Genomic DNA, 24,750 nt, shown 5'->3' with positions numbered 1-24,750 from the left:
AACTTGGTGATGCACGGAAAGTAATAAGAAACAACAGCGAAACAAGACGGCAACAACAAGGTAACTACCCAGCTATAACCAAAGACACAAAAGGTACGTTTTGAGGTTGGACCACATACAGTAGTACATGTATGATGTCGTTTCTCAAATGATTCTGTTAAATAAACAGTCTTTCTACGAAAGTTCCAAGTACATTCTTAATAAGAATAAACAGTGCTGCTGAGAAGAGGGAAAATGGCCTTAAATACTTACTATATAACTTTTGATAATTTGCCTATATTATTGATAGTTCTTCAGTAAAGAATAATTGTTTCTACATAACAACCAGAGAAATGAATATACAGTTGAAGTGAGAAGTTTACATACACCTTAGCCAAATACATTTAAACTCAGTTTTTCACAATTCTTGACATTTAAATCCTAGTAAAAATTCCCTGTTTTAGGTTAGTTAGGATCTCCACTTTATTTTAAGAATGTGAAATGTCAGAATAATAGTAGAAAGAAGGATTTATTTCAGCTTTTATTTCTTTCATCACATTCCCAGTGGGTCAGAAGTTTACATACACTCAATTAGTATTTGGTAGCATTGCCTTTAAATTGTTTAACTTGGTTCAAACGTTTCGGGTAGCTTTCCACAAGCTTCCCACATTAAGTTGGGTGAATTTTGGCCCAATCCTCCTGACAGAGCTGGTGTAACTGACTCAGGTTGGTAGGCCTCCTTGCTCGCACACGCTTTTTTAGTTCTGCCCACACATTTTCTGTAGGATGGAGGTCAGGGCTTTGTGATGGCCACTCCAATACCTTGACTTTGTTGGCCTTAAGCCATTATGCTTGGGGTCATTTGGAGTTGCCCATTTGGAAGACCCATTTGCGACCAAGCTTTAACTTCCTGACTGATGTCTTGATATTTTGCTTCAATATATCCACTTAATTTTCCTCACTAACGATGCCATCTATTTTGTGAAGTGCACCAGTCCCTCATGCAGCAAAGCACCCCCACAACATGATGCTGCCACCCCCGTGCTTCACGGTTGGGATGGTGTTCTTCGGCTTGCAAGCATCCCCTTTTTTCCTCCAAACATAACGATGGTCATTATGGCCAAACAGTTCTATTTTTGTTTCATCAGACCAGAGGACATTTCTCCAAAAACTACAATTTTTGTCCCCATGTGCAGTTGCAAACAGTAGTCTGGCTTTTTTATGGTGGTTTTGGAGCAGTGGCTTCTTCCTTGCTGAGTGGCCTTTCAGGTTATGTCGATATAGGACTCGTTTTACTGTGGATATAGATACTTTAGTACCTGTTTCCTCCAGCATTTTCACAAGGTCCTTTGCTGTTGTTCTGGGATTGATTTGCACTTTTCGCACCAAAGTACGTTCATCTCTAGGAGACAGAACGCGTCTCCTTCCTGAGCGGTATGACGGCTGCGTGGTCCCATGGTGTTTATACTTGCCTACTATAGTTTGTACAGATGAACGTGGTACCTTCAGGCGTTTGGAAATTGCTCCCAAGAATGAACCAGACTTGTGGAGGTCTACAATTTTTTTCTGAGGTCTTGGCTGATTTCTTTTGATTTTCCCATGATGTCAAGCAAAGAGGCACTGAGTTTATGGTAGGCCTTGAAATACATCCACAGGTACACCTCCAATTGACTCAAATTATGTCAATTAGCCTATATGAAGCTTCTAAAGCCATGACATAATTTTCTGGAATTTTCCAAGCTGTTTAAAGGCACAGGCAACTTAGTTTATGTAAACTTCTGACCTACTGGAATTGTGATACAGTGAATTATAAGTGAAATAACCTGTCTGTAAACAATTGTTGGAAAACGTACTTGTGTCATGCACAAAGTAGATATCCTGACCGACTTGGCAAAACTCTAGTTTGTTAACAAGACATTTGTGGAGTGGTGGAAAAACTAGTTTTAATGACTCCAACCTAAGTGTATGTAAACGTCCAACTTCAACTGTAACTTTACATCAGTATTTAGCAACTAAATAGTAACTATTAACAGGTTATTACCTCGTTTTTACCTGGTCGTTGCAGTCTTATTTCGCTGTTGTTTCATATTACTTTCCGGATGTTACCCTGTTGTTTTAGTACTCTATACTAAAGTGCTACCACCCTGGTACCTACCAAACAAATTGATTAACCTGAAATGCACAGACAAACTGGCCACATCCACACACTTGCCTAACCTCTCCTAACCCTTGAAGTAACAAATCACACACATACAATAAACATTTGTTTTTGACTCAAGCCAGCCTTAATGCTACTCCCTTAGCCTTACACATATTCATAGGCGGCGTGCGCAAGAAGCTAAGCTTCCCTTAAAGTAAATTGAATGGAACTTGCCAAAATGATATACTCCTGTCTAAAACAAAAAAATAAAAACCTTCAAAACACTACACCAGAGAGCATGATTTAGCCACAGAGGATTATCAACTTGTTTAAAAAAGAATTGCGGTGGATTGTTTTAAATTACCAGCACATACTCCCGGGAAGCTCGTAATTTAGGAAGCTTGCAGCAAATATCAGAGCTGATTGTTGACATTCCCCGGTGAGTGCGCATATTCACTGTCTTTATCATTGGGTGAGTCCGTGGCAAGTTATTTTGGGACAATAATTTCCTCATCCAGGCTAGACAGACTACATAGCCTACAATGTCTCCCCTTTTCATAGGCCTCAATTAGATGGTTGCATTCAAGACAAGATAGTTTTTAATTGATCTCAGTTTGTCATTTTTCAGCAAATCAGCCTACCCTGTCATTTTGTGGTATTAAAGATTATGCTAACGTCTCCAGTCATGGCAAGTAAAGTGTTGTAGAATTGCACGAAATGTGTTTATAAAACTCTACATTTTCTTGCGTCCTGCTAAAGAATGTTCCTCTAGCTGGGGCTGAGCTCTGGTTGTGAGCCAAGAAAGGAGAAGAAAAGCAGGTCTTTTTTGTGAACAGTGAGTTATATTTTTTGCCTATTTTATATTAGTCTGATCCATGCAATGCTTCTTCATAAAAGGTGCATATTTTTGTGAAAAAAAATAGCTTCCCCCAAACTTGAAACCCACATGCAGCCTATTGACATACTCAAAACACACACAAACGATAGCTTTGGCTTGATATTTCCTTGCAAGGTAGACATACGAGTGCATCAACCCATCATGAGACAATGTAAAGGGTGACATCTAGTGGGAAATACTGTTCTGTACCATAGAGTAAATCAATTATAGTGAACTGGAGCCTACATTTCACGAGGGCAGATACTTATCACTGTATAAAAACATTTACACTGTAGGTTAAGCCTATATCGTCACTATAGCCTATTGTTAATGTCTACAAGCTTCTAAAGTTTTCATGGAGAGCAATTCCAGTAAGACAATGAAATAGGCCTACAGGCATAGCTGCAGGAAGATATTGGGGGGGGTGTAGCTGGTCCACAGGACAAGTAAAGACCCAATTTGTTTCAATTATTTGATTTTTTTATTCTGCACCCTCAGCACCCCTACTGCTATACCTATAGGTATAACATGTCCATAATTTTGGTGAATTTATTTAGAAATCAGACTTTACAGTAAAAGCATAAGGGCAGGGTTAGTTTCAGTTTCAGAAATTCAAGAATTGAATTTGACTTCTCGGCTAGGACTGAGAAAATGTAGCTCTACAGTAGCGTAGGCTGCAATTTGGGAAGACTTTATGAAGGTGGGGCCGTGGCCACACAGGAATAAAGGAAGGACACTTTTGAGCACGAGAGAGGGAGGTGCTGCGGTTGCGATGTCATAACCATAGCGTACATCAGAAATGCAAAATGTATGGTCGAGGTGAAAATGGAGCACCACTACTTGAAAGTTAAGGTAAATTCTAAACGCCATTGTCAACGTTGTGTATTTGTACAAAGCTAATGATTTACTATATTAGTTTCACTCAAACGTCATATGACTCTGATTTACGTGTCACCTGTACTTGTATTCCACTGTCGTGAGAAAAACACGGCGCCAGGCTCTCCTGTACAAACGAATACACTAATCCGTTGTCTGCCTCTGCATTGTCGGCCTTTGTAATGTAACGCAGTTTTTGTATATGCTATTTTATTATTTACATGGGTAAATACTTTTATATTGGTTTGGGATTAATCTTGTTATTTTCTTTCATGATTCGTCCAGGGTGCTTCAGGCTATGGTAATGTTGAATAACATTTGGAAAGTTTACAATAGGTTTACCAGTTTAATTGTGTCGTTTCTGTGATACATTGCAATAAACTAAAAACGGTTTGCAATTGCTGTAGACCTATGACACTTTAGCCTACTGTGAATACAAAGATATTAGGCCTGCAGTGTAATACAAATGTAATGCAGTACAGTCAATATGTCAAGTTGTCAACTGAATTATTTGCATATTACTCTAACATAATACAGTATGTCAGCCAAACTACACTGAACAAAAATATAAAGTTTTGGTTTCATGAGCTGAAATTTAAGATCCAAGAAATGTTTCATATGCTCTAAAAGCTTATTTCTCTCAAATATTGTGGACACATTTGTTTACTTCCCTGTTAGTGGGCTGCAGGTAGCCTAGCGGTTAAGAGTTGCTGGTTCAAATCCCTGTGCCTACTAGGTGAAAAGTTTGTCGTTGTGCCTTGAGCAGGGCGCTTAACCATAATATTGTATGTAAAAATGTGAGTGAGCATTTCTCCTTTGCCAAGATAATCCATCCACCTGACAAGTGTGGCATATCAAGAAGCTGATTAAGCAGCATGAACATTACACAGGTGCACTTTGTGCTGGGGACAATAAAAGGACACTAAAATGTGCAACACAATGCCACAGATGTCTCAAGTTTTGAGGCAGTGTGCAATATGGCATGACAGCAGGAATGTCCATCAGAGCTGAATTGAATGTTCATTTCCCTACTACAATGTCGTTTTACAGAATATGGCAGTACTTCCAACCGGCCTTACAACCGCAGACCACGTGTGACCACACCAGCCAATGACCTCCACATCTGGTTTCTTCACCTGCAGGATCGTCTGAGACTAGCCAGCTGATGAAACTGGGTTTGCACAACCATAGAATTTCTGCACAAACTGTCAGAAATCGTCTCAGGGAAGCTCATCTGCATGCTCGTCATCCTCAACAGGGTCTTGACCTGACTGCAGTTCAGCATCGTAACCGACTTCAGTGGGCAAATTCTCACCTTCGATTGCCGCTGGCACGCTGGAGAAGTGTGCTCTTCACGGATGGATCCCAGTTTCAACTGTACCGGGTAGATGGCAGACGTGTGGGCGAGCACTTTGCTGATGTCAACGTTTTGAACATAGTGCCCCATGGTGCCGGTGGGGTTATGGTATGGGCAGGCATAAGCTACAGACAACAAATACAATTGCATTTTATTGATGGCAATTTGAATGCACTGATATACAGTGATGAGATCCTGATGCCCATCGTCGTGTTATTCATACGCCACCATCACCTCATGTTTCAGCATGATAATGCACTGCCCCATGTTGCAAGGATCTGTACACAATTCCCGGAAGCTGAAATTGTCCCAGTTCTTCAATGGCCTGCATACTCACCAGACATGTCGCCCATTGAACATGTTTGGAATGCTCTGGATCAACGTGTACAACAGCGTGCTCCAGTTCCCGCCAATATCCAGCAACTTCGCACAGCCAATTGAAGAGGAGTGGGACAACATTCCACAGGCCACAATCAACTCCCCGATCAACTCTATGCGAAGGAGATCTGTCGCGTAGCATGCGGCGAATGGTGGTCACACCAGATACTGACTGGTTTTCGGCTTAACATGTCTACATTTCTTAGGGGGGGGGTTGTGACCAGCAGATGCATATCTGTATTCCCAGTCTTGTGAAATCCATAGATTAGGGCCTAATTAATTTATTTCAATTGACTGATTTCCTTATGTGAACTAACTCGGTAAGATATTAGAAATTGTCGCATTTTATACAGTGCCGTGAAAAAGTATTTGCCCCCTTTCTGATTTTCTCTATTTTTGATGCAAAACCTAATATTAGATAAAGGGAACCTGAGTTTACAAATAACAAAATATATGGATACTTTTTTTTTTTTTTTAAATAACAAAGTTAAGCAACACCCAATTCCGTTGTGTGAATAAGTAACTGCCCCCTAACATTTAATAACTGGTTGTGCCACCTTTAGCTGCAATGACTGCAACCAAATGCTTCCTGTAGTTGTTGATCAGTCCCTCACATCGCTGTGGAGGAATTTTGGCCCACTCTTGCCTGCAGAACTGTTTTAACTCCGCGACATTTGAGGGTTTTCAAGCATGAAGTGCTCATTTCAATTCCAGCCACAACATCGCAATTGGGATTAGGTCTGGACTTTGACTAGGCCATTTCAAAACTTTAAATTTGTTGCTTTTTAACTATTTTCATGTAGACCTGATTGTGTATTTTGGATCATTGTCTTGCTGCGCTTCAACTTCAGCTCACAGACGAATGACCTGACATTCTCTTGTAGAATTCTCTGATGCCGAGCAGAATTCATTTTTCCTTCTATTAAGGCAAGTCGTCCAGGTCCTTGGGCAGCAAAGCATCCCCAAACCATCACACTACCACCACCATGCTTGACCGTTGGTATGAGGTTCTTACTGTGGAATGCAGTGTTTGGTTTTCGCCAGGCATAATGGGAGAACTGCTATCTATAAAGTTGCCTCAGGTTTGCCGAAAAGCACCTGGATGAGCATCAAAAAGAATGTTCTTTGGACTATTTTTGTTCAGTATATTTGCATAACATTGTCTTAAATTTAACTCTCTCTCTGTTCAATCCAGGCAACTGTATCAACATGAAAAATAGGCCATAACCCTCACAAGCTGTACAGGAAAGCCCAGACTGACAGTAGTAGAGGATGGACCAGGCCTTTCCCAGTCTCCAGACCCCAGCCACTGAGCTTCAACTCAGGGTGGACTTCTTCAGAAAGTTGGGCTACTCCCCCTTGGAGGTTCGGGCTGCCCTGCTGAAGCTAGGCCTGAGTACAGACACCAACTCTGTACTGGGGGAGCTGGTTCGCAGCGGAGCCAGCACTGGTACTTCTAACTCCACCATTCCTGAGAGTGGTGAAGATGCTACTGGCCCCAAAAGCAACATAGGCTCCAGCATGGCCTCCTTTAGGACCCATGGCTCCCAAGGAGACAGACCAGTCTCATTACTGGAAGACAGGAGGGACACAGACAGTGGACTGAAACCTATCGTCATTGACGGCAGCAATGTGGCCATGAGGTGAGCGAGTCAAGAAGAGAGGAAGGGATTATTCTTGTTATGTTTGTAAGAGCTAGCATTCAATTGAAGTGTTTCAATGAGTTCAGCTGTGTGCATGCGCGCCTGTATGTCATGCTCATGACAGTCATGCCCTGTAAGGGTTAAGGTGTTATTGTGGTTGAGAAATGAGATGAAGCGGATGTACTGTATTATGTTCTCCTCATGTGGTTGGTTGTACATCACAATGATAATGACAGCCAGCTGTGCAAAAAATACCTGTAAACTACAGGTGTACAACTACTCATTATCAGCTGTTGAACTATGACCCTGCAACACAAGAACCACGAGCTCTTCTCATACACCTTAATAATTTTGTCAGCTGGGTTTGAAGAGGTAGTTATCCATGCCTGTGCATGCCTTTGCTAAGGTTAGTGCTGCACTATATGCAAATCTCCTACGCATGTCTCTGCCTCGCACTGGCTCCCAGTGATAGCTTTGTGTCAAGGCGGTGTTAATATTGTCATGATAGAGTTCATATTGAACAGGCCAGATGACATTGTCACTCAGTCTTATTACGTCTTCTTAGTTCAAGTGTTTGCAATTACAACCATTTTTAACAGTTGTCTCCTTATTACATGGATGGAGCCAAGCGAACATTTTAGAACTTCCATTATTACAGTTTGATTACCTAACTATTTGAGTATACAGTGTATGTTTGGACTCGATTCAATTCATAAACCATTAAGGAAACACAATCCACGTGAATGTTCAAAGGTATGTCAGATTCACAAGTGGCAGCAGGTAGCCTAGCAGTTAAAACCATTGGGCCAGTAAACAAAAGATAGCTGGTTCAAATCCCCAAGCCGACTGGGTGAAAAATCTGTTGATGTAGTACCCTTGAGCAAGGCACTTGACCCTAATTTATCTGGATAAGAGCGTCTGCTAAATCTAGGGTGTCCAATCAAAAATATATTTTTTACGAATGGTAAAATAATATGTTAATTGTGTAGACACTCCAAGAAACATGGGGTTTGGACCATTGGTTATCTCTAATAATCCGTTCAGTTTATTACCCTTGTAGGATGGCCAAGATTAGGGTAACTAAATTAATGGAAGCCAGATATTTTTTTTATATAATTCTTTTAAAAAGGTGGTTCAAAAATCTGGAAAATAGCATTGCATCAGCTAGGCTGGATGCTGTGCGATAATTGCTGTGCGAAAACGTTGAACTCATCTTTCTTCTCGAATCCGGAGGACATGAAACTGTAGAGGTAAGATAGATATCAATTTTGAGACATGACATGTTGTATTTTAGTTTACACTTTTCATATTAATGCGAAATTCCTGTTCCTTTCGAAAATTTCACCAAAAAAATGCTTTTTTTGTGAAATGTCAACAGCACTAGGCCTACTGCAAGCTTTTTTATTTTCAAAGCCTTTTACATTTTAATTCAACTCGTGTCATGCTAATTTAGCTTTTTGCGACTCACAGAAACAACTTTGCAGAAGAACACTACATGTAAAATCCCAAAAAGTTGCAGCAAGGAGCATCAACGCTCTGTCAAAAGAGCTCAGTGCTTATTATTGGATATATTAGGATACGAAATCATACTTTTGGATATAATGTTAATGATATGTGAGAGAAAAACCCAACTGAATGGTTTAGAACATGAAGAATCATATTTGTCTTGGTAAAAATAATTTTATAACATAAGGAAGTGAAATTATCACCAAAGCTCGTTTTCACCCACTCACCCTACCATGTAACGTTTTTATGTTTTGCCGAAGTGTTTTATTGTTTTATCTGTATTTTATATTTATTGTTCAAAGGTCTCTTTGCAAGTGTTATTTAGCACTGATATACACTACCGGGGTCACATGGAAATGTCCTTGTTTTTGAAAGAAAAGCGCATTTCTGCCCTTAAAATAACATCAAATTGATCAGAAATACAGTGTAGACATTGTTAATGTTGTAAATGACTATTGTAGCTGGGAACGGCAATTTTTATTTATTTATGGATTACCTACATAGTCGTACAGAGGCCCATTATCAGAAACCATCACTCCTGTGTTCGAATGGCACGTTCCAATGGATCGTCAGCATCCCGGAGTCGCCTCTTCACTGTTGACTTTGAAACTGGTGTTTTGTGGGTACTATTTAATGAAGCTGCCAGTTGAGGACTTGTGAGGCGTCTGTTTCTCAAACTACACACTAATGTACTTGTCCTCTTGCTCAGTTGTGCACCGGGGCCTCCCACTGCTCTTTCTATTCTGGTTAGGCCCAGTTTGCGCTGTTCTGTGAAGGGAGTAGAACACAGCGTTGTACGAGATCTTCAGTTTCTTGGCATTCGCACATGGAATAGCCTTCATTTCTCAGAACAAGATCCGACTGACGAGTTTCAGAAGAAAGCTCTTTGTTTCTGGCCATTTTGAGCCTGTAATCGAACCCACAAATGCTGATGCTCCAGATACTCAACTAGTCTAAAGAAGGCCAGTTTTATTGCTCCTTTAATCAGGACAACAGTTTTCAGCTGTGCTAACATAATCCCCAAATTGTTTTCTAATGATTAATTAGCCTTTTAAAATGACAAACTTGGATTAGCTAACACAACGTGCCATTGGAACACAGGAGTGACGGTTGCTGATAATGGGTCTCTATATGCCTATGTAGATATTCCATTAAAAATCAGCTGTGTCCAGCTACAATAGTCATTTACAACATTAGCACTGTATTTCAGATCAATTTGATGTTATTTTAATGGACAAAAAAATTGATTTTCTTTCAAAAACAAGGACATTTCTATGTGACTGTAATGGCCGTCTGATAGCGTGGATAGTGCTCATCATGTATTTATTTCTGGTGAACACTTAAACAAAATAGCAAAAAACGACAGCCAAACAGTTCTGTCAGGTAATACTCACGAAACAGAAAATAACCACCCACAAAACCCAAAGGAAAACAGGCTACCTAAGTATGGCTCCCAATCAGCGACAACGATGTACAGCTGTCTGATTGAGAACCATACCAGGCCAAAACAAAGAAATACAAAAACATAGAAAAAAGGACATAGAATGCCCACCCTAGTCACACCCTGGCCTAACCAAAATAGAGAATAAAACCCTCTATGGCCAGGGCGTGACAGTGACCCCGAACTTTTGAACGGTAATGTACGCAAAATAGGACCTTGATGCATAGTATATAGTTGTCATTCTTTCATATGTTATTATCTTATAACAGCTACTTTACTTTAATCATGTTGTGCTACTTTACTCCTCAGAAAGAGTACTGTTTGAGCTGCATGCCTGTGTTCCTGTATTTTTTTAAACTATGAAAATCTTGTCATTCACTTGCATTGCCACTGAAGCGAATGCATTGTAGACAGAGGATAAATTATTGGGTCAGATTAACTTTGCTCTACCTTTTTAACAATGAAACAATCAGAGATCGACATAACTGCACCTTCACCTCTCTCCTTCCTTTTAAATCTGCCCTCTTCACTAGAAGTGTTTGTTGATTCATAGAAAGTAATGACATATTTATTTATCCCATTTCCTGCTCTCTTGTATCCCTTCCAGTCATGGTAACAAGGAAGTGTTCTCCTGTAGGGGAATTGAGTTGGCAGTGATCTTTTTCCTGGAAAGAGGTCACTCAACCGTCATTGTGTTTGTGCCCTCCTGGCGCAAGGAGCAGCCCAGGCCTGATGTCCCCATCACAGGTGAGATTCACAAATACAGTGCATTCAGAGAGTATTAAGACCCCTTGACTTTTCCATATTTTGTTACATTACAGCCTTATTCTAAAATGGATTAAATAAAAATCCTCATCAATTTACACAATAACCCATTTTTTTGCAAATGTATTAAAAATAAAAAACAGAAATACCTTATTTACATAAGTATTCAGGCCCTTTGCTATGAGACACGAAATTGAGCTCAGGTGCATCCTGTTTCCATTGATCAACCTTGAGATGTTTCTACAACTTGATTGGAGTCAAGTTGTGGTAAATTCAATTGATTGGACATGATTTGGAAAGGCACACACTTGTCTATATAAGGTCCCACAGTTGACAGTGCATGTCAGAGCAAAAAGCAAGCCATGAGGTCAAAGGAATTGTCCGTAGAGCTCCGAGACAGGATTGTGTTGAGGCACAGACCTGGGGAAGGGTACCAACACATTTCTGCAGCATTGAAGGTCCCCCAAGAACACCGGGGCCTCCATCATTCTTAGTGGAAGAAGTTTGGAACCACCAAGACTCTTCCTAGAGCTGGCAACCCGGCCAAACTGAGCAATCGGAGGTGAAGGGCCTTGGTCAGGGAGGTGACCAAAAACCCAATGATAACTCTGACAGAGCTTCAGAGTTCCTCTGTGAAGATGGGAGAACCTTCCAGAAGGACAATCATCTGTGCAACACTCCACCAATCAGGCCTTTATGCCAGAGTGGCCAGACTGAAGCCACTCCTCAGTTAAAGGCCCATGATAGCCCGCTTAGAGTTTGCCAAAAGGAACCCAAACAAGATTCTCTGGTCTGATGAAACCAAGATTCAACGCTTTGGCCTGAATGCCAAGCATCACGTCTGAAGGAAACCTGGCACCATCCCTACGGTGAGGCGTGGTGGTAGTATCATGCTGTGAGGATGTTTTTCAGCGGCAGGGACTGGGAGACTAGTACAGAGAGATCCTTGATGAAAACCTGCTCCAGAGTGTTCAGGACCTTCGACTGGGGCGACAGTTCACCTTCCAACAGGACAACGACCCTAAGCACACAGCCAAGACAACACAGGAGTGGCTTCGGGACACGTCTCCCTAATGTCCTTGAGTTATCCAGCCAGAGCCAGGACTTTAACTTGATCAAGCATCTCTGGAGAGAGCTGAAAATAGCTGTGCAGCAACGCTCCCCATCCAACTTGACAGAGCTTGAGAGGATCTGCAGAGAAGAATAGGAGAAACTCCCCAAATACTGGTGTGCCAAGCTTGTAGCGTCATACCCAAGAAGACTCGAGACTGTAATCGCTGCCAAAGATACTTCAATAAAGTACTGAGTAAAGGGTCTGAATACTTATTTAAAAATGTATACATTTGCCAAAATTTCTCAACTTGTTTTTTCTTTTTCATTATGTTGTATTGTGTGTAGATTAATGAGAAGATTTTTATTTTTATTTTTTTTCACTTTAGGAAAGGCTGTAATGTAAAACATGTGGAAAAAGTCAAGGGGCCTGAATACTTTCCGAATGCACTGTAGTTCGAATTAGACTAGTCTCTGTTTCTAAATATTAATACTTTAATACCAGGGGATTTTAAAAACACAAACTATGTTCATATACAACATGAAACAATGCTTTTACGGACAGTTTCCGGGACGGAGATTAATCTCTCTTTTTAGTCCAGGACTAGGTTTGTCTATGGACATTAATTTTGTGAGGTCAGCCGTACAAAAAAAATACTACACACAGAAAATCAACACAATAGAATAAAGTACAATACAGTATTCATTGTGACTGTTTCTTTTAAATAATGCAATACATTCCCTTATCTTGTTTATATGCAGGGGTTTTGGTAAGTACACTCACTGCACCTAGAGTACGTTTCCAGTCATATGATGTGTCTGTAATATGAGACTGAGGCAAAAGGCATTGGGAAACTCCACCAGAGGGTATATTGGATAAATGTTGAAATGCTGAAATCAAGAAATACTGCCTGACGTCATACTCTAGGCTTTCTGAAAAAAAATCTAAATAAATGTTCCCAATTTTGATTGCTTCAACCCACATCATGTTGTCGAACACAGCAGTGACTCTTGTCCATGTATGTACCTGAAGGCTATCTGTTAGGAGGTGTTTGTGTTAACCTAGCGTAACCACTAACAAAGCCAGTGTGCAGTAGGGCGGACCACTATTTGAAGCTGACGCATCATCACCTGGTGCCCACTGCTTGCATGGTTCAGTGGCTTTGTCTGAGGTGGAGCAAGCAAGCCAAAAGCTTTATTTTCAGTCCCAGTAACCAGGAAGTAAAAATATAACCGCAACAGTCAGTCCTACCTGGGAATTGGGAAATCCCCACCAGGAAGTGCAACTGTTTTTCTCACACACTCAGGTTACTGTCTGAAACTGTGTCTTTAACTGTTTCTAATCAAGCAGAGGGTTAAGGTTTACATGTCAAGTGATTGTTGTTACCTGAACAATCAAAGTGTTTTTGACGCTGACATTTGACATTTGTGAGTGCATTTCAGGCTTTAGTCAATAGTAGTCTCTAAAAACCTCAAGAAAATTGTTCAATATGGAGCTCTGTCTCACACTTATTTAAGTCAGGGTCCATATTCAAGTGTATCATTAGAAGCGCTGGTCTAGGAAAAAATACATTACTTTTAGGTCATATTGAATAAGATTACATGGACAGGAGGGACCAGATCCTCGATCACTACTCCTACTTTGAGACAACATATGAATATGGCCCCAGATCTGTCCAAAGTTGCCTTTCTGAACATTGTTGCCTTTAGCTTGTCCATTTTATTTATTTAAACAATTTCCATTGTCCTTTTTCACACTGTGCACACAGGTGCATTTATTCAACATTCATTTTGGATGTATTTGTCAATGCTTTAATTTAGTCTGCTGGGAGGTTTCCATGTTATATGATATTGGGGATGTGGGTTGTGAAGTTTGAACAGCTTATGTAATAATTAAACAGTCATGTAATATTTGTTTTAAATGATTGATGGTTTTGTGCTCTGTGTGTTTCGTCTCAGGGATTTTTTTCCCGTCCCCTGTTTGATTTGGTACACTATACCATATTTGATTGAAGCAATGTTATGCAACCCTTTATCATAGTGTCACCTGGCTTGTTCATCATGCAAAGGTATAGAATATGTTGTTTTGAAATATTACTCATGTTAATGTGTACTAAGAAGACAAGGTAAGGCAGTGGAATAATTTGTGTAAAACAGAATTCCAATATGATGAAAGACCAAACATAAAGTGAACCATCTCTACTTCTTATATCGCCAGCAACAGCTGTCCATGTAATCTTATTAATTATTATCTATACGGCAAAACTGATCCTAAATCAGCACTCCTACTCTGAGAAGCTTTATGAATAAAGGCCCTTGACTGGGACATAATAAAACACTTGGTGAAACATCTGCACGTTTATTTCCAGACCAACACATTCTAATGGAGCTAGAGAAGAAGAAGATAGTTGTCTTCACTCCCTCGAGACGTGTCGGTGGTAAACGGGTGGTCTGCTACGACGACCGTTTTATTGTGAAGCTGGCCTATGAGTCGGGCGGCGTGATCGTGTCTAACGACACCTATAGGGACCTCCAGGGAGAGCGTCCGGAGTGGAAGCGCTGTATCGAGGAGAGGCTGCTTATGTACTCTTTCGTCAATGACAAGTGAGTGCTGGATTGATTTATCTTTAAAATTGGGGGGGGGGGGGGGGGAGAGACAGTGGCAGGCATGCATTAAGGGGAGATTGATAGAGAAGATACAATGGTGAAGAGGCCAGTGGGGCCGGAAATCAATCCCACGCAGGGGAACCATACATGTGGTATGGGGGGTTTCAGCAGGTAACATCTTTCATAAATACTGATTTTGGACAGAAACATGAGAGATGTATTAAAAACAGGTTTTAACGCTTTAAAAAAATAGGTATAAATCATGCATTGATGTCAAGGGTAGATATGTAGAACAATTTGAATCATATATACGCTGCGTGCACAATTATTAGGCAATGTTAAGGCGGCTCAATGAAGCAGGAGGGGTGAAGTCAAGCGCAGGTGACACTAGTCCGTGAACACACGTTTAATAGGTATCCACTCTGTCCAAACTAGGTAAGGCAGGGCGACTAATACAAAAGCCCAAAATACCAGCCCACACACACAATGTAGGGACGCAGCCCTCAAACTCTGCAAAACCACAGGCAGAGGGAAACACCTCTTCCTTTGACGGAAATCGTCCTGGCGTAAAATAATCACGCACAAACAACAAGCCTACATAGCAAGACTAAATACCCCCCCCACTAAACAACTAATACAAAACAGATGCGTGCCTAACCTAGACCTAACCAACAGAAAGTGAAACAGAGGATCGGTGGCAGCTAGTAGGCCGGCGACGACGACCGCCGAGCGCCACCCGGGCCCGTCGATGTCGTGACAGGCAAATTGTATTCCTCAGGATTAATTTTATTGTTGAACAAACACAATGCTCTCAGTCAATCCAAAATGTTATTGAACCTCAAACCTGAATGTTTAACAAAGGAAAAGTGAGTTTTGTCTTTCTCAGGGAAATAATTAAGTGTGCACAATTATTAGGCAACTATTGGTGTGCACAATTATTAGGCAACTAAATTACAAAAATAATTTCTCTCAACCCACTTGTTTATTCTCAATTTTTAGAGTAAGTGTAACAGATAAGTAACACAAAATGACAATTTATATAACATTTTTGGCCTTTCACAAATATTCAGTGACCAATATAGCCACCCTTATTTTCAATAACTGCCATGAGCCTTCCATCCATAGAGTCTGTCAGTTTCTTGATCTGTTCACGATCAGTTTTCGCTGAAGCAGCAACCACAGCCTCCCAAATGCTGTTCAAAAAGGTGTATTGTCTTCCATCACTGTAAGTCTCACGTTTGAGAAGGGCCCACAAGTTCTCAATAGGATTTAAGTTAGGTGAGGAAGGGGGCCAGGTCATTATTCAGGCATCTTTGAGGCCCTTGCTGACTAGCCAAGCAGTGGAGTACTTGGATGCATGTGTTGGAGCATTGTCCTGCATAAAGATCATGGCCTTCTAGAATGCTGAGGACTTCTTCCTGTACCACTGTTTGACGAAAGAATCTTCCAGAAACTGGCAGTAGGTTTGGGAGTTGAGTTTCAGTCCATCTTCAACCCGAAAAGGTCCAACTACCTCATCCTCAATGATAGCAGCCCATACCAGTACCCCTCCTTCACCTTGCTGGCACCTGACTCAAAGTGGTGTCCTGTGTCCACTACTGATCCAGCCACGGGCCCATCCATTTGGTCCATCAAGAGTCACTTTCATTTAATCTGTCCATAAAAATCTGTCTTCAGGTATTTCTTTGCCCAATCTTGACGCTTCAACTTGTGAATCTTATTCAGTGGTGGTCTTGTTTCAGTCTTCTTGACCATGTCTCTGAGCACTTGACTCCTTGTACTTCTGAACACTCCAGGTAGATTGCAGTTCTGGAATACGGTGGCACTGGAGGATAATGGGTTCCTGGTAGTTTGACGTTTAATTCTTCACCAGTCTTTTGCAGTTAATTTGCACCTTTTCTTCCCCATGTGTTTTTTGCGCCCCAGTTGACTATTCGCAACAAAACGTTTGAATATCCGGTGGTCACACCTCAATAGTTTAGCTATTTAAAGAGTGTCGCATCCGTCTGAAAGGCATTTTACATTTTTGGCTTGTCAGTGTCAGTTAAATTTCTTTTTTGGCCCATTTTACCTGAGGTAATGAGGCTGCCTAATAATTATGCACACCTTGATATAAGGTGTTATTCACTTTCGCCACACCCTCCCTCATTACACAAATACATATCACCTGAAAATGATTAAATCCAATAAGCATTCAAGTTTATATGGTTTGGAGTTCGAAAATGTGAAAAGAAATAATGATAAGATCAGAATACTCACTTGCCTAATAATTGTGCACGCAGTGTATAGTTCTCTAGTCAGGATTCAGCCCAGAAATAGCGAGCAACTTGGTTCTGAAAAGCAGATTTCACCTTTTAGAGCAGATACTGTAGTAGTGTAATATACTGTAATGTCATAGTCACCAACTGGTTGATCTCCAAGGCATTCCTAGACGATTGCCAAACATTTCTGTAAAAAACTCAACGACAAAGGAACGCAAGGCTATTTTTATTTTATTAGTCTCGCGCTGTTGGCGGCAGGTGCACCCGATTCAGCTGCCCTGCGTGCCAGGTAGGTGAAGTGTTCCATTTTTTAAAAACCATTTCATGTGTCTGAAGGTACAAATTCTACCTTCCCGGCAGGCCCAGAGAGTAAATCCAGTGCACTATAGGCCTACCAATCGGATGGCTCAGATTATCATGTCTGTAGTAACGTAGCAAGCATAAAAGAAAGCTACAGCAAAGTTGATATTTAAGAACTTTTAAAACCATGACTCAACAAATACAGCAAAGAGCTGGTGTTTTTATGAGCGTGTTCATGTTTAAGTTCTTACTCAGCACTGTCAACACTTTTTTATTCAACACTTTTTTATAAGCCATAAAATGCACGTTCATCCTACTTCCACTCGCGCTACAACCAGCACTGCAGCTGTAATGTAATGAAGGTGTATCGATAGGCTTGCGTGGTTATTATTAGCGGCTTGGGTCTTTTTTTTTAATATAGAGGAATATTTCACTTTCTCCGTTGAAAGTGTCGTAGAAATATTGGTCCAATAATATTTCTCAGATACCAGAACTTGTGAATTCAATGTAGACTTTATTACAAATAAAAAGCCGAGCTGGTCCATGGATCAACTGTTTTTCCCAGCCTTAGCACACTCCTTTTAAACAGTTTCATCCTTACATTACATACATAGAGAGGAGTGACTGTAAATTATGAAGTCTTTTTGGCTTTGCGCCACAATTGTTTCCCACCCTAAGTTCTTTCTTTGAGGCAGACTTTTTCCCACCTCTACAAATCATTTAACACTCTACAAATCACTGAACTGATTTATATTGGTTGCGCAACTGTGACAGTTTGGTTTAAAAGTAATAGGGGCCCCTACCAGGCTGCAGTCACAAGTAGATTATATCAGCACCCTCCAGGCTAGTCATAAGTACATTCATTATATTGATTCTGACACTTCTTATCCAGACATGCATCTAGATTACAATGTGTGTCTATTTATTTTGTATATTGGCTTTTCTTATGCTATACAGGTGTGGTTACAGGTTCCTTTAAAGCTTTTAAAGATTCTATTTTATTACATTAATATTTCACAATATGCTACTGAAAAATCACCATAAAAGGAGTAACAACATGTATTTGTCCAGAGGCAGAAATAACGTGGTGCGACTAGAGTTTTGCCATCAGCTGGAAGACGTGTCCCTTTTTGGTCAGCGGTGAAAATGGAAAGCCGTAGGGACGTTAAGAGGCGAACCTTCAGTCTGCTGCTCGCTCCCTCCACTGAGACTGACCATCAGATACAGGCACCATCAGCCCAGTAAAATAAATGATTATTTAAATGTAGCTCACTCAGCTGTGCCTCACAAGTAATACAACATCTGATCTATTACCGGTGTGATCGTATAGCCTACCTAAAATGTATAAAAATGGTGCGAACAACAATACATTTGCAGGACAATTTCAAGCAAAGCCAATATGCGGTGATTAGGTATTGGGCCTATAGCCTACTGCATAAACCTAATTGTTACAGTACTGTTTTTAATAGGTTAATGTTGCATAGGCCTACATTTTTTTTATGTAGTCTTCTAAAACAAATCTGTGGTAGAGCTCCGCTTGCATTTTGACTCAAAGTGATCTTGACTCAAAGGTTGGTGACCACTCCTCTATGGTAAGAGGATGATTCATGAGACCTGTATTAATGTAACTATTTCCGATATGAAAAGAAAACATTCCTTCTGCCTGCACCGTGTTTTATTGTTCTAATCGATTAGATTCGATCCTCTATCACTTCTCTGCCTGTATGGTTTTCTGATCAATATTACCCATTTCCGGCCCAGATTCATGCCCCCAGATGACCCGCTTGGTCGTCATGGTCCCAGTCTGGAGAACTTCCTGAGGAAGAAGCCGCTACTACCAGAACACAAACGCCAACTCTGTCCTTATGGTAAGATCTCAACCATAGAGATATATGTTTGAGATACCATAGGGTCCTAATTATATTGTCCGAACACTGACGCTTAGTTTAAAACCTGTCTTGTTGAAGCAGAAGAGAAACACAAAGTACTAATCTAGGATCAGGTCTCCATTAGGCATAACTGATTTTATATCAGCAATTCTAATCTGAGACTCTGTGAAGAGTCAAGATACTTTCTTCTGTAGAATTGTATTATTTTAGATTTCGGTAGAAATACTGTAACTGTCATGTTTAGTAACTCTCATTTATGTTTTCTATTTCAGGTAAAAAGTGCACGTACGGCGTAAAGTGTAAGTTCTACCACCCTGAGCGCACTCACCAATCCCACTGCTCATTGGCTGATGAGCTCAGGGAGAAGGCAAGGCTCTCCTCAGTAAAAGAGGACCGGAATCACATGATGTCACACCTGAGGGGCCCCCAGTCCGACCCGAGCCCCTTTCCCTCCTATTCTCTGGAGAATGACCTGGAGCACAGGCTGACGTTGGAGCACCGCGGTTCCCTGAGTGAGGGTCCCAATTGCCAGTTAACTGAGAACATGTTGCTGTACTGGGATGGGCCACACTCCAGTATGAACCAGCAGGCCCGCAGCCCCATAGGAGTAGGCCAAGGACAAATGGACTGGCCCAATATGCCCAGTATGCTCTCCCCCCCCGCTACTACTGACCTCCCCTATGCCAGCATCTCCCATGAGCGCCTGGACTCTGGTTTTGGCACCTATGAGAGCCAGTACTCAGATGTGTCCCAAGGCCACAGCAAGGCCTTCAGTCCCAGGCAGCAGCCACAACAGCAGGGCTTCCCCTCTGGTTCCAGACATCCAGGCATGCATCCAGAGAGGCTGGCCCAGGACAGCTTCCAGCCCTGCAGGTGTTGTTTCCATTTGGCTCCCTTCACAGGTCCCCAGCAGCAGCACCACAGCAACCCACACCTCGAGTCCCAATCCCAGCCAAGGTATGACACCTACTCGCCTCCTCTGTTCCCACCCAACATGCACCACTACAGCCTCCCCTGCAACTTCCAGCAAGGTGGGGTGGGGGCACATAATTTCCAACCCCATCAGCACCCCCAGAAGTACTGGTCAGACCCCTTCCATGGCGGGGTCCCCCAGGCTAGGGCGTCGTGTAGCCTCACCCCGAGCCCCCACCTCCATCACCCCCCTACCCCACACGGGGCCCCCCACTCATGCTTCTCTTACAGGAATCAGCAGGAACTTAACTCCTGGGCCCAGTCACCTCCACCTTTTGCCTTTGACACAGACAGAGAGGAGCTCCGTAAGAAACTGCAGGCCATCTTCAACCCCCACCAAGTGGATACGGTCATGGGGATGTTCCCTCACCTGATGGACGCCCAGAAGCTGGCTGCAGAGATCCTCAATTTCAAATCTGAAGGAGGGGCCTTCTGATGCCTCTAAGCATCTTGTCTAAGGGGTTAATTCAGGTTTGAGAAGCTTGCACAACTTTAACTTCCACATAAATCATTAATTGATTTCAATGGGATACTTGTGTGAAAATGTGCCTTGGGTAATTATTCTCTTGTTCTTTCCCTTTGTATTTTACTGTAACTGATTGAAAGGGCAACGTTTTATTGTTGATGTTGTCCTTCCTTAGCAGTCATGTGCTTGCATAGCTTATGTTAAATCCATGACAGGTTGTGTGTGTGCACAGTTTGGGAGAAGTGTGGAGAATTGGGATGAATCCCCTGTCGTGTTTAACTGGATTATTTGAGATTTTGATTTATTGAAAGTTGTATACATTTATAACAGTGTTGTCAAATCTTGCCTCTTGACTCAGTACCACGGCAAAAGTGAATCTAGAGTGTTTGACTGTTGATGCATATTGTATCATCATTTGGGATATACAGTATGTGATCTCTCGTTTGTCTGAAATTCAGCTCTCATGCAATAAGAAATAATTGTCTCAAATTGCACATTTTACTATTATGTTTTTTTTTTTTATATATATTGTGGTTCTGATGGCCATAATGTATTTCCTGTCTCATAGACCAATATATTCGGTATTCCATCTCTTTCTGCAGTGTGGAATACAATGGTATACCTTTTTTCCGTGTATAAAGCTACGCCCAAAGAGCCCCAAACACTATACAGTATCCTTCTAAGCAAGAGTATCTGTGGAAGAAGCTGCCAAAGAAACTGAATTAATGTTGGAAATGCTCCTTGTCATTGACCCAAATATTGTAATTCCCCCATAGACCAGAATGTGATGTTCCCAGCAAGATAATGTATACAAATGTATAATGTAATATGTACAGTATGTCCTGTGAGGGTCTCTTGTATCACCAAAGACTGGGTAAATCCAATAGATATTTTAAAGTAACTGTGTTTCCCGATTTCTATGAAATATGACCTATAATTAATTACAATACAGTATGAGTGATTTTAGATTTCCTCCCAAAATGTTTTTAAGTATGTTAAAAAGCAGCTTTTCTGTGCTGGAATGGTGTGGGTGTACCCCAACAACAGAATGGTGTGAGTGTATACCGGTATAAAAAAAAATATTCATGTGAATAGACTGCTGATTGGCCAGCTCAAGCTCTATATGTCTGTTTGAGTTTAAGGGTTGTTTATTTTTTTTAAGTGTTTTCTCCAATTTTATGCTTTGACCACATATGAGTATAATATGAGTCAACAGCATTTATTTGGGTATGAGTTAACAGAATATTAACTTTTTAAAAGTGAGATTTTCACTGGACAATTACTTCAACAATGTTTCTATGATAGTTGTCTGTATGCTGATAAAAAAGAAAGACAACACTTTGTAGTTAAGTGCCTAAACATGTAAAATGTATAGTTCAATTATCATGGACATTTGGAGTAGAGTTCTAGGTCTAAACAAATTGTTTAACTTTTTTTATTTTAAACCCATTTTGGTAACTTTATTTAACAGCACGGTAAGTACTAGCTAGGTATTTAAAGTTAGAATGTTGTTATTATGCTATCATATAGTATTACCAGCTTCATATCAGGTTAATGCAGTCATGACCTCATGGTACTTGAAATAATTAGCAGGGAACATTAGGCATTTTATTTCTCAGCCATTTTTATGTATTTTCAGAGTAGGCTACTTTGTTTCTTCGGACTACAAATAGCTACTATACCAAATAGTACAATTTGTTGCCAAGTATTTACCAGTACCTAGTACTTACCCGACTGTAATAAAGGGTTACTCACTCATTTTATATTAATTTATATAGCACTTAAACACTGCCTTTTGAATGTTGGGAAATCATATTACACTAAAATGAAAGGTTTGAAATATACCTGTGTCTGTAATTTCTAATGTCATGTCTCTGTATTTTGTCTCAAGCTACTGTACTATGATATGGCACTTTCATTGTTTTAGTGCCTCAGAGCGTAGACAGTCATATGCTCCATGATGACCATAGCTCAGGGCTTTCCAACCCTGTTCCTGGAGAGCCACCCTCATGTAGGTTTCAGCGAGATGAAATTCTTGCCACAAAGTCGACAGAAACCACATACCAATTTTGTTAGTGTCAACTTTCCCAGATATTCCATTATCGCTAGACAACACTAGCTAATATCTGTCTAGCAGCTAGCTACGGCATGTTTGCTAGCTAGCTTGCTCTTTGAAGTTGTTTCCATCCAAAATATTAACAAGGCGAGACTATCTTAACTCCTCCTCCACATTTACTGGATTGGTTGAACAGTGCAGAATAGAACCTCTCCCAGCAGTTTTTTTTTTCTCGTCATGACCCAAATGTGGGGTGTCCCGCTCAGACGTGTATTTTACGCCTGCTACGATAGGTTAGCTAAATAAAATGTAAATATGCCATGTAGATATTTTCGACATTGTTGTGATGGCATATTAGAAGAACATTCTGTCCCTGTCATTCTGTAAATGGGCCCACAGTGTAACAAAGAATCTTATATTTAATGTCATACAGTTAACTTAAAGTGTAATTCCACTATTTTTTTTATTAACCTCATGTTCATTATGGTGCTGAACAGGAGGTTAAAATGTGGTGTGAGACCTAGATTCAATCAGATCAAGCATTAACCGACAATAGCCGACATCCGCATAGCTGATATTTTGGCGGTGTCGGAGGTGTAACTGCATTGGAGCTGTCAAATCAGTGAGCAGCTGCTCTTGATCATTGTCAGGAAGCCACATGTTCCACTTGTGTTAGAAGTTCAGAATGAGAAAGTGTAGGCTAAATAGAAATAATGACACTCAAATAGAAATCCTCATTATTTAGTTTAATGATAATCTATCAGCCTAATCGAGGTGTCGATTACATATCACATTCCAGTGTTCGAACTTGTAAACAAGGCTGCATGGGATTTCTCTTAATGCGACTCAGTGCAACCAATGGCAATGTCCGCTTTAGGTATAATGCAAGGAGCCGCTTGTGGATTTTACAGCTCTAACACAGTTCCACCTTTGACACCGCCAAAACAACCGCTATGCAGATCTGATTGAATAGAGCCTTAAGTGTCTTTTTGAAGGGGCAATCAGCAGTTGAAACAATAACAAAGCGTGCTCCCAGCCCCTGTTTCGATAAAAAGCTGAGGGATGGGGCTGGAGAAATTTAACCCCACTCAATTTCAGAGAAAGAGCTATGGATGCAAGGACTGACCATCCATGATTTCAAAATGATAGCTTCAACCATGTTTTGAGGGTATATAGTGTTTCTTTACATTGACTTTGTTTACAAACATTAGAGTAAAATAATATTTTATTTTGGGTTCTGATGGGGTACTACAGTTGAACTCATGAGGCATTAATAAATTATATTATTCAAGAATCAATAGGTGTATATATATCATTAACTTATAAATCCAAAAATGGATGTAGCAAGATTGGGCCTTTAAGGCTTAGACTCAAGCCAGATTTGATGAAGCTAGTTATTGAATATGCCAAGTTAACATGTATCATGCTCATGCTCTTCCGCACATCAGCCTCCTCACTCTCTCATACACACCCCCTATATTCTTTGAAAATCTAGCATAGGTTTTCAAATCTGACCTTTGTGCGACTATGACTCACATTGCAAGCTTTATCAAAACACACAAGCTGAATTCCAGACAGTTTTCTCTGATGTTTTAAGCTGGTGACATACAGCCTCAGATCTTGTGTGTGCAGACCCAACTCCCAAGACCTATGAGTTTCCCTTTGCCCTGTATTTTAAGGAATGTTATTGCAGGTACTTGAAAACCTCCCACTAATATTCCCCTGTCAGATCTGTACAGGTATGTGCCTGTAGTGCATTTTCATGTCATATTCTGAGTTCACTGAGTTAGAGATACCAAGATGGGGGCTGCCCTAAGTGACACAAGGCTACTTGCCCTGAGACATGACTGACACCTTACTGAAGTCAGCCATGTGTTGGGGCAAGCAGCCATGTCTCAGGGCAATGGGCTGCTTTATTGTCAGACTGTGAAGGCTTTGTTGAAACAAACAGATGTCATATTTCTGACTGTACAGTTGAAGTCAGAAGTTTACATACAGAGTCATTAAAACTTGTTTATCAACCACTCCACAAATGTCTTGTTAACAAACTATAGTTTTGGCAAGTCGGTTAGGACATCTACTTTGTGCATGACACAACAATTGTTTACAGACAGATTATTTCACTTATAGTCTGACTCTGAATTGTATCACAATTCCAGTGGGTCAGAAGTTTACATACACTAAGTT

At 40.8% G+C, this 24,750-nt stretch overlaps 1 protein-coding gene across 4 annotated transcripts; it reads left to right on the top strand.

Annotated features, from left to right (window-relative positions):
* LOC106605117 (endoribonuclease ZC3H12A) lies at positions 1 to 22,349 on the top strand. Of its 4 annotated transcripts, none has more exons than XM_045718369.1 (6): positions 1 to 93; positions 6,803 to 7,250; positions 10,805 to 10,944; positions 14,382 to 14,616; positions 18,942 to 19,048; positions 19,342 to 22,349. In XM_045718369.1, exons 2-6 carry the CDS (start codon positions 6,880 to 6,882, stop codon positions 20,475 to 20,477), a joined length of 1,989 nt encoding a protein of 662 aa, XP_045574325.1. In that variant the 5' UTR covers positions 1 to 93; positions 6,803 to 6,879; the 3' UTR covers positions 20,478 to 22,349. The 4 variants fall into 4 exon arrangements, with proteins under 4 accessions (XP_045574325.1, XP_014055921.1, XP_045574323.1 ...); XM_014200446.2 differs by lacking the exon at positions 1 to 93 and adding an exon at positions 3,652 to 3,848; XM_045718367.1 differs by lacking the exon at positions 1 to 93 and adding an exon at positions 3,964 to 4,173.
* The last annotated feature ends 2,401 nt before the right edge of the window (positions 22,350 to 24,750 follow it).

The sequence above is a fragment of the Salmo salar genome, chromosome ssa05, assembly GCF_905237065.1.
Source record: "Salmo salar chromosome ssa05, Ssal_v3.1, whole genome shotgun sequence".
NCBI lineage: Eukaryota > Metazoa > Chordata > Actinopteri > Salmoniformes > Salmonidae > Salmo > Salmo salar.
The sequence above is the reverse complement of the archived record's forward strand: the minus strand, read 5'-3'. Positions and strand labels throughout refer to the sequence as shown.

Bases quoted from the DNA above. Each gene is read 5' to 3' on its own strand.
- LOC106605117 (XM_045718369.1), top strand. From the start codon at position 6,880: ATGGACCAGGCCTTTCCCAGTCTCCAGACCCCAGCCACTGAGCTTCAA. The intron at 10,945-14,381 runs GTGAGATTCACA...GTTTATTTCCAG, and splicing joins GCCTGATGTCCCCATCACAG to ACCAACACATTCTAATGGAG. The intron at 19,049-19,341 runs GTAAGATCTCAA...TTTCTATTTCAG, and splicing joins ACGCCAACTCTGTCCTTATG to GTAAAAAGTGCACGTACGGC.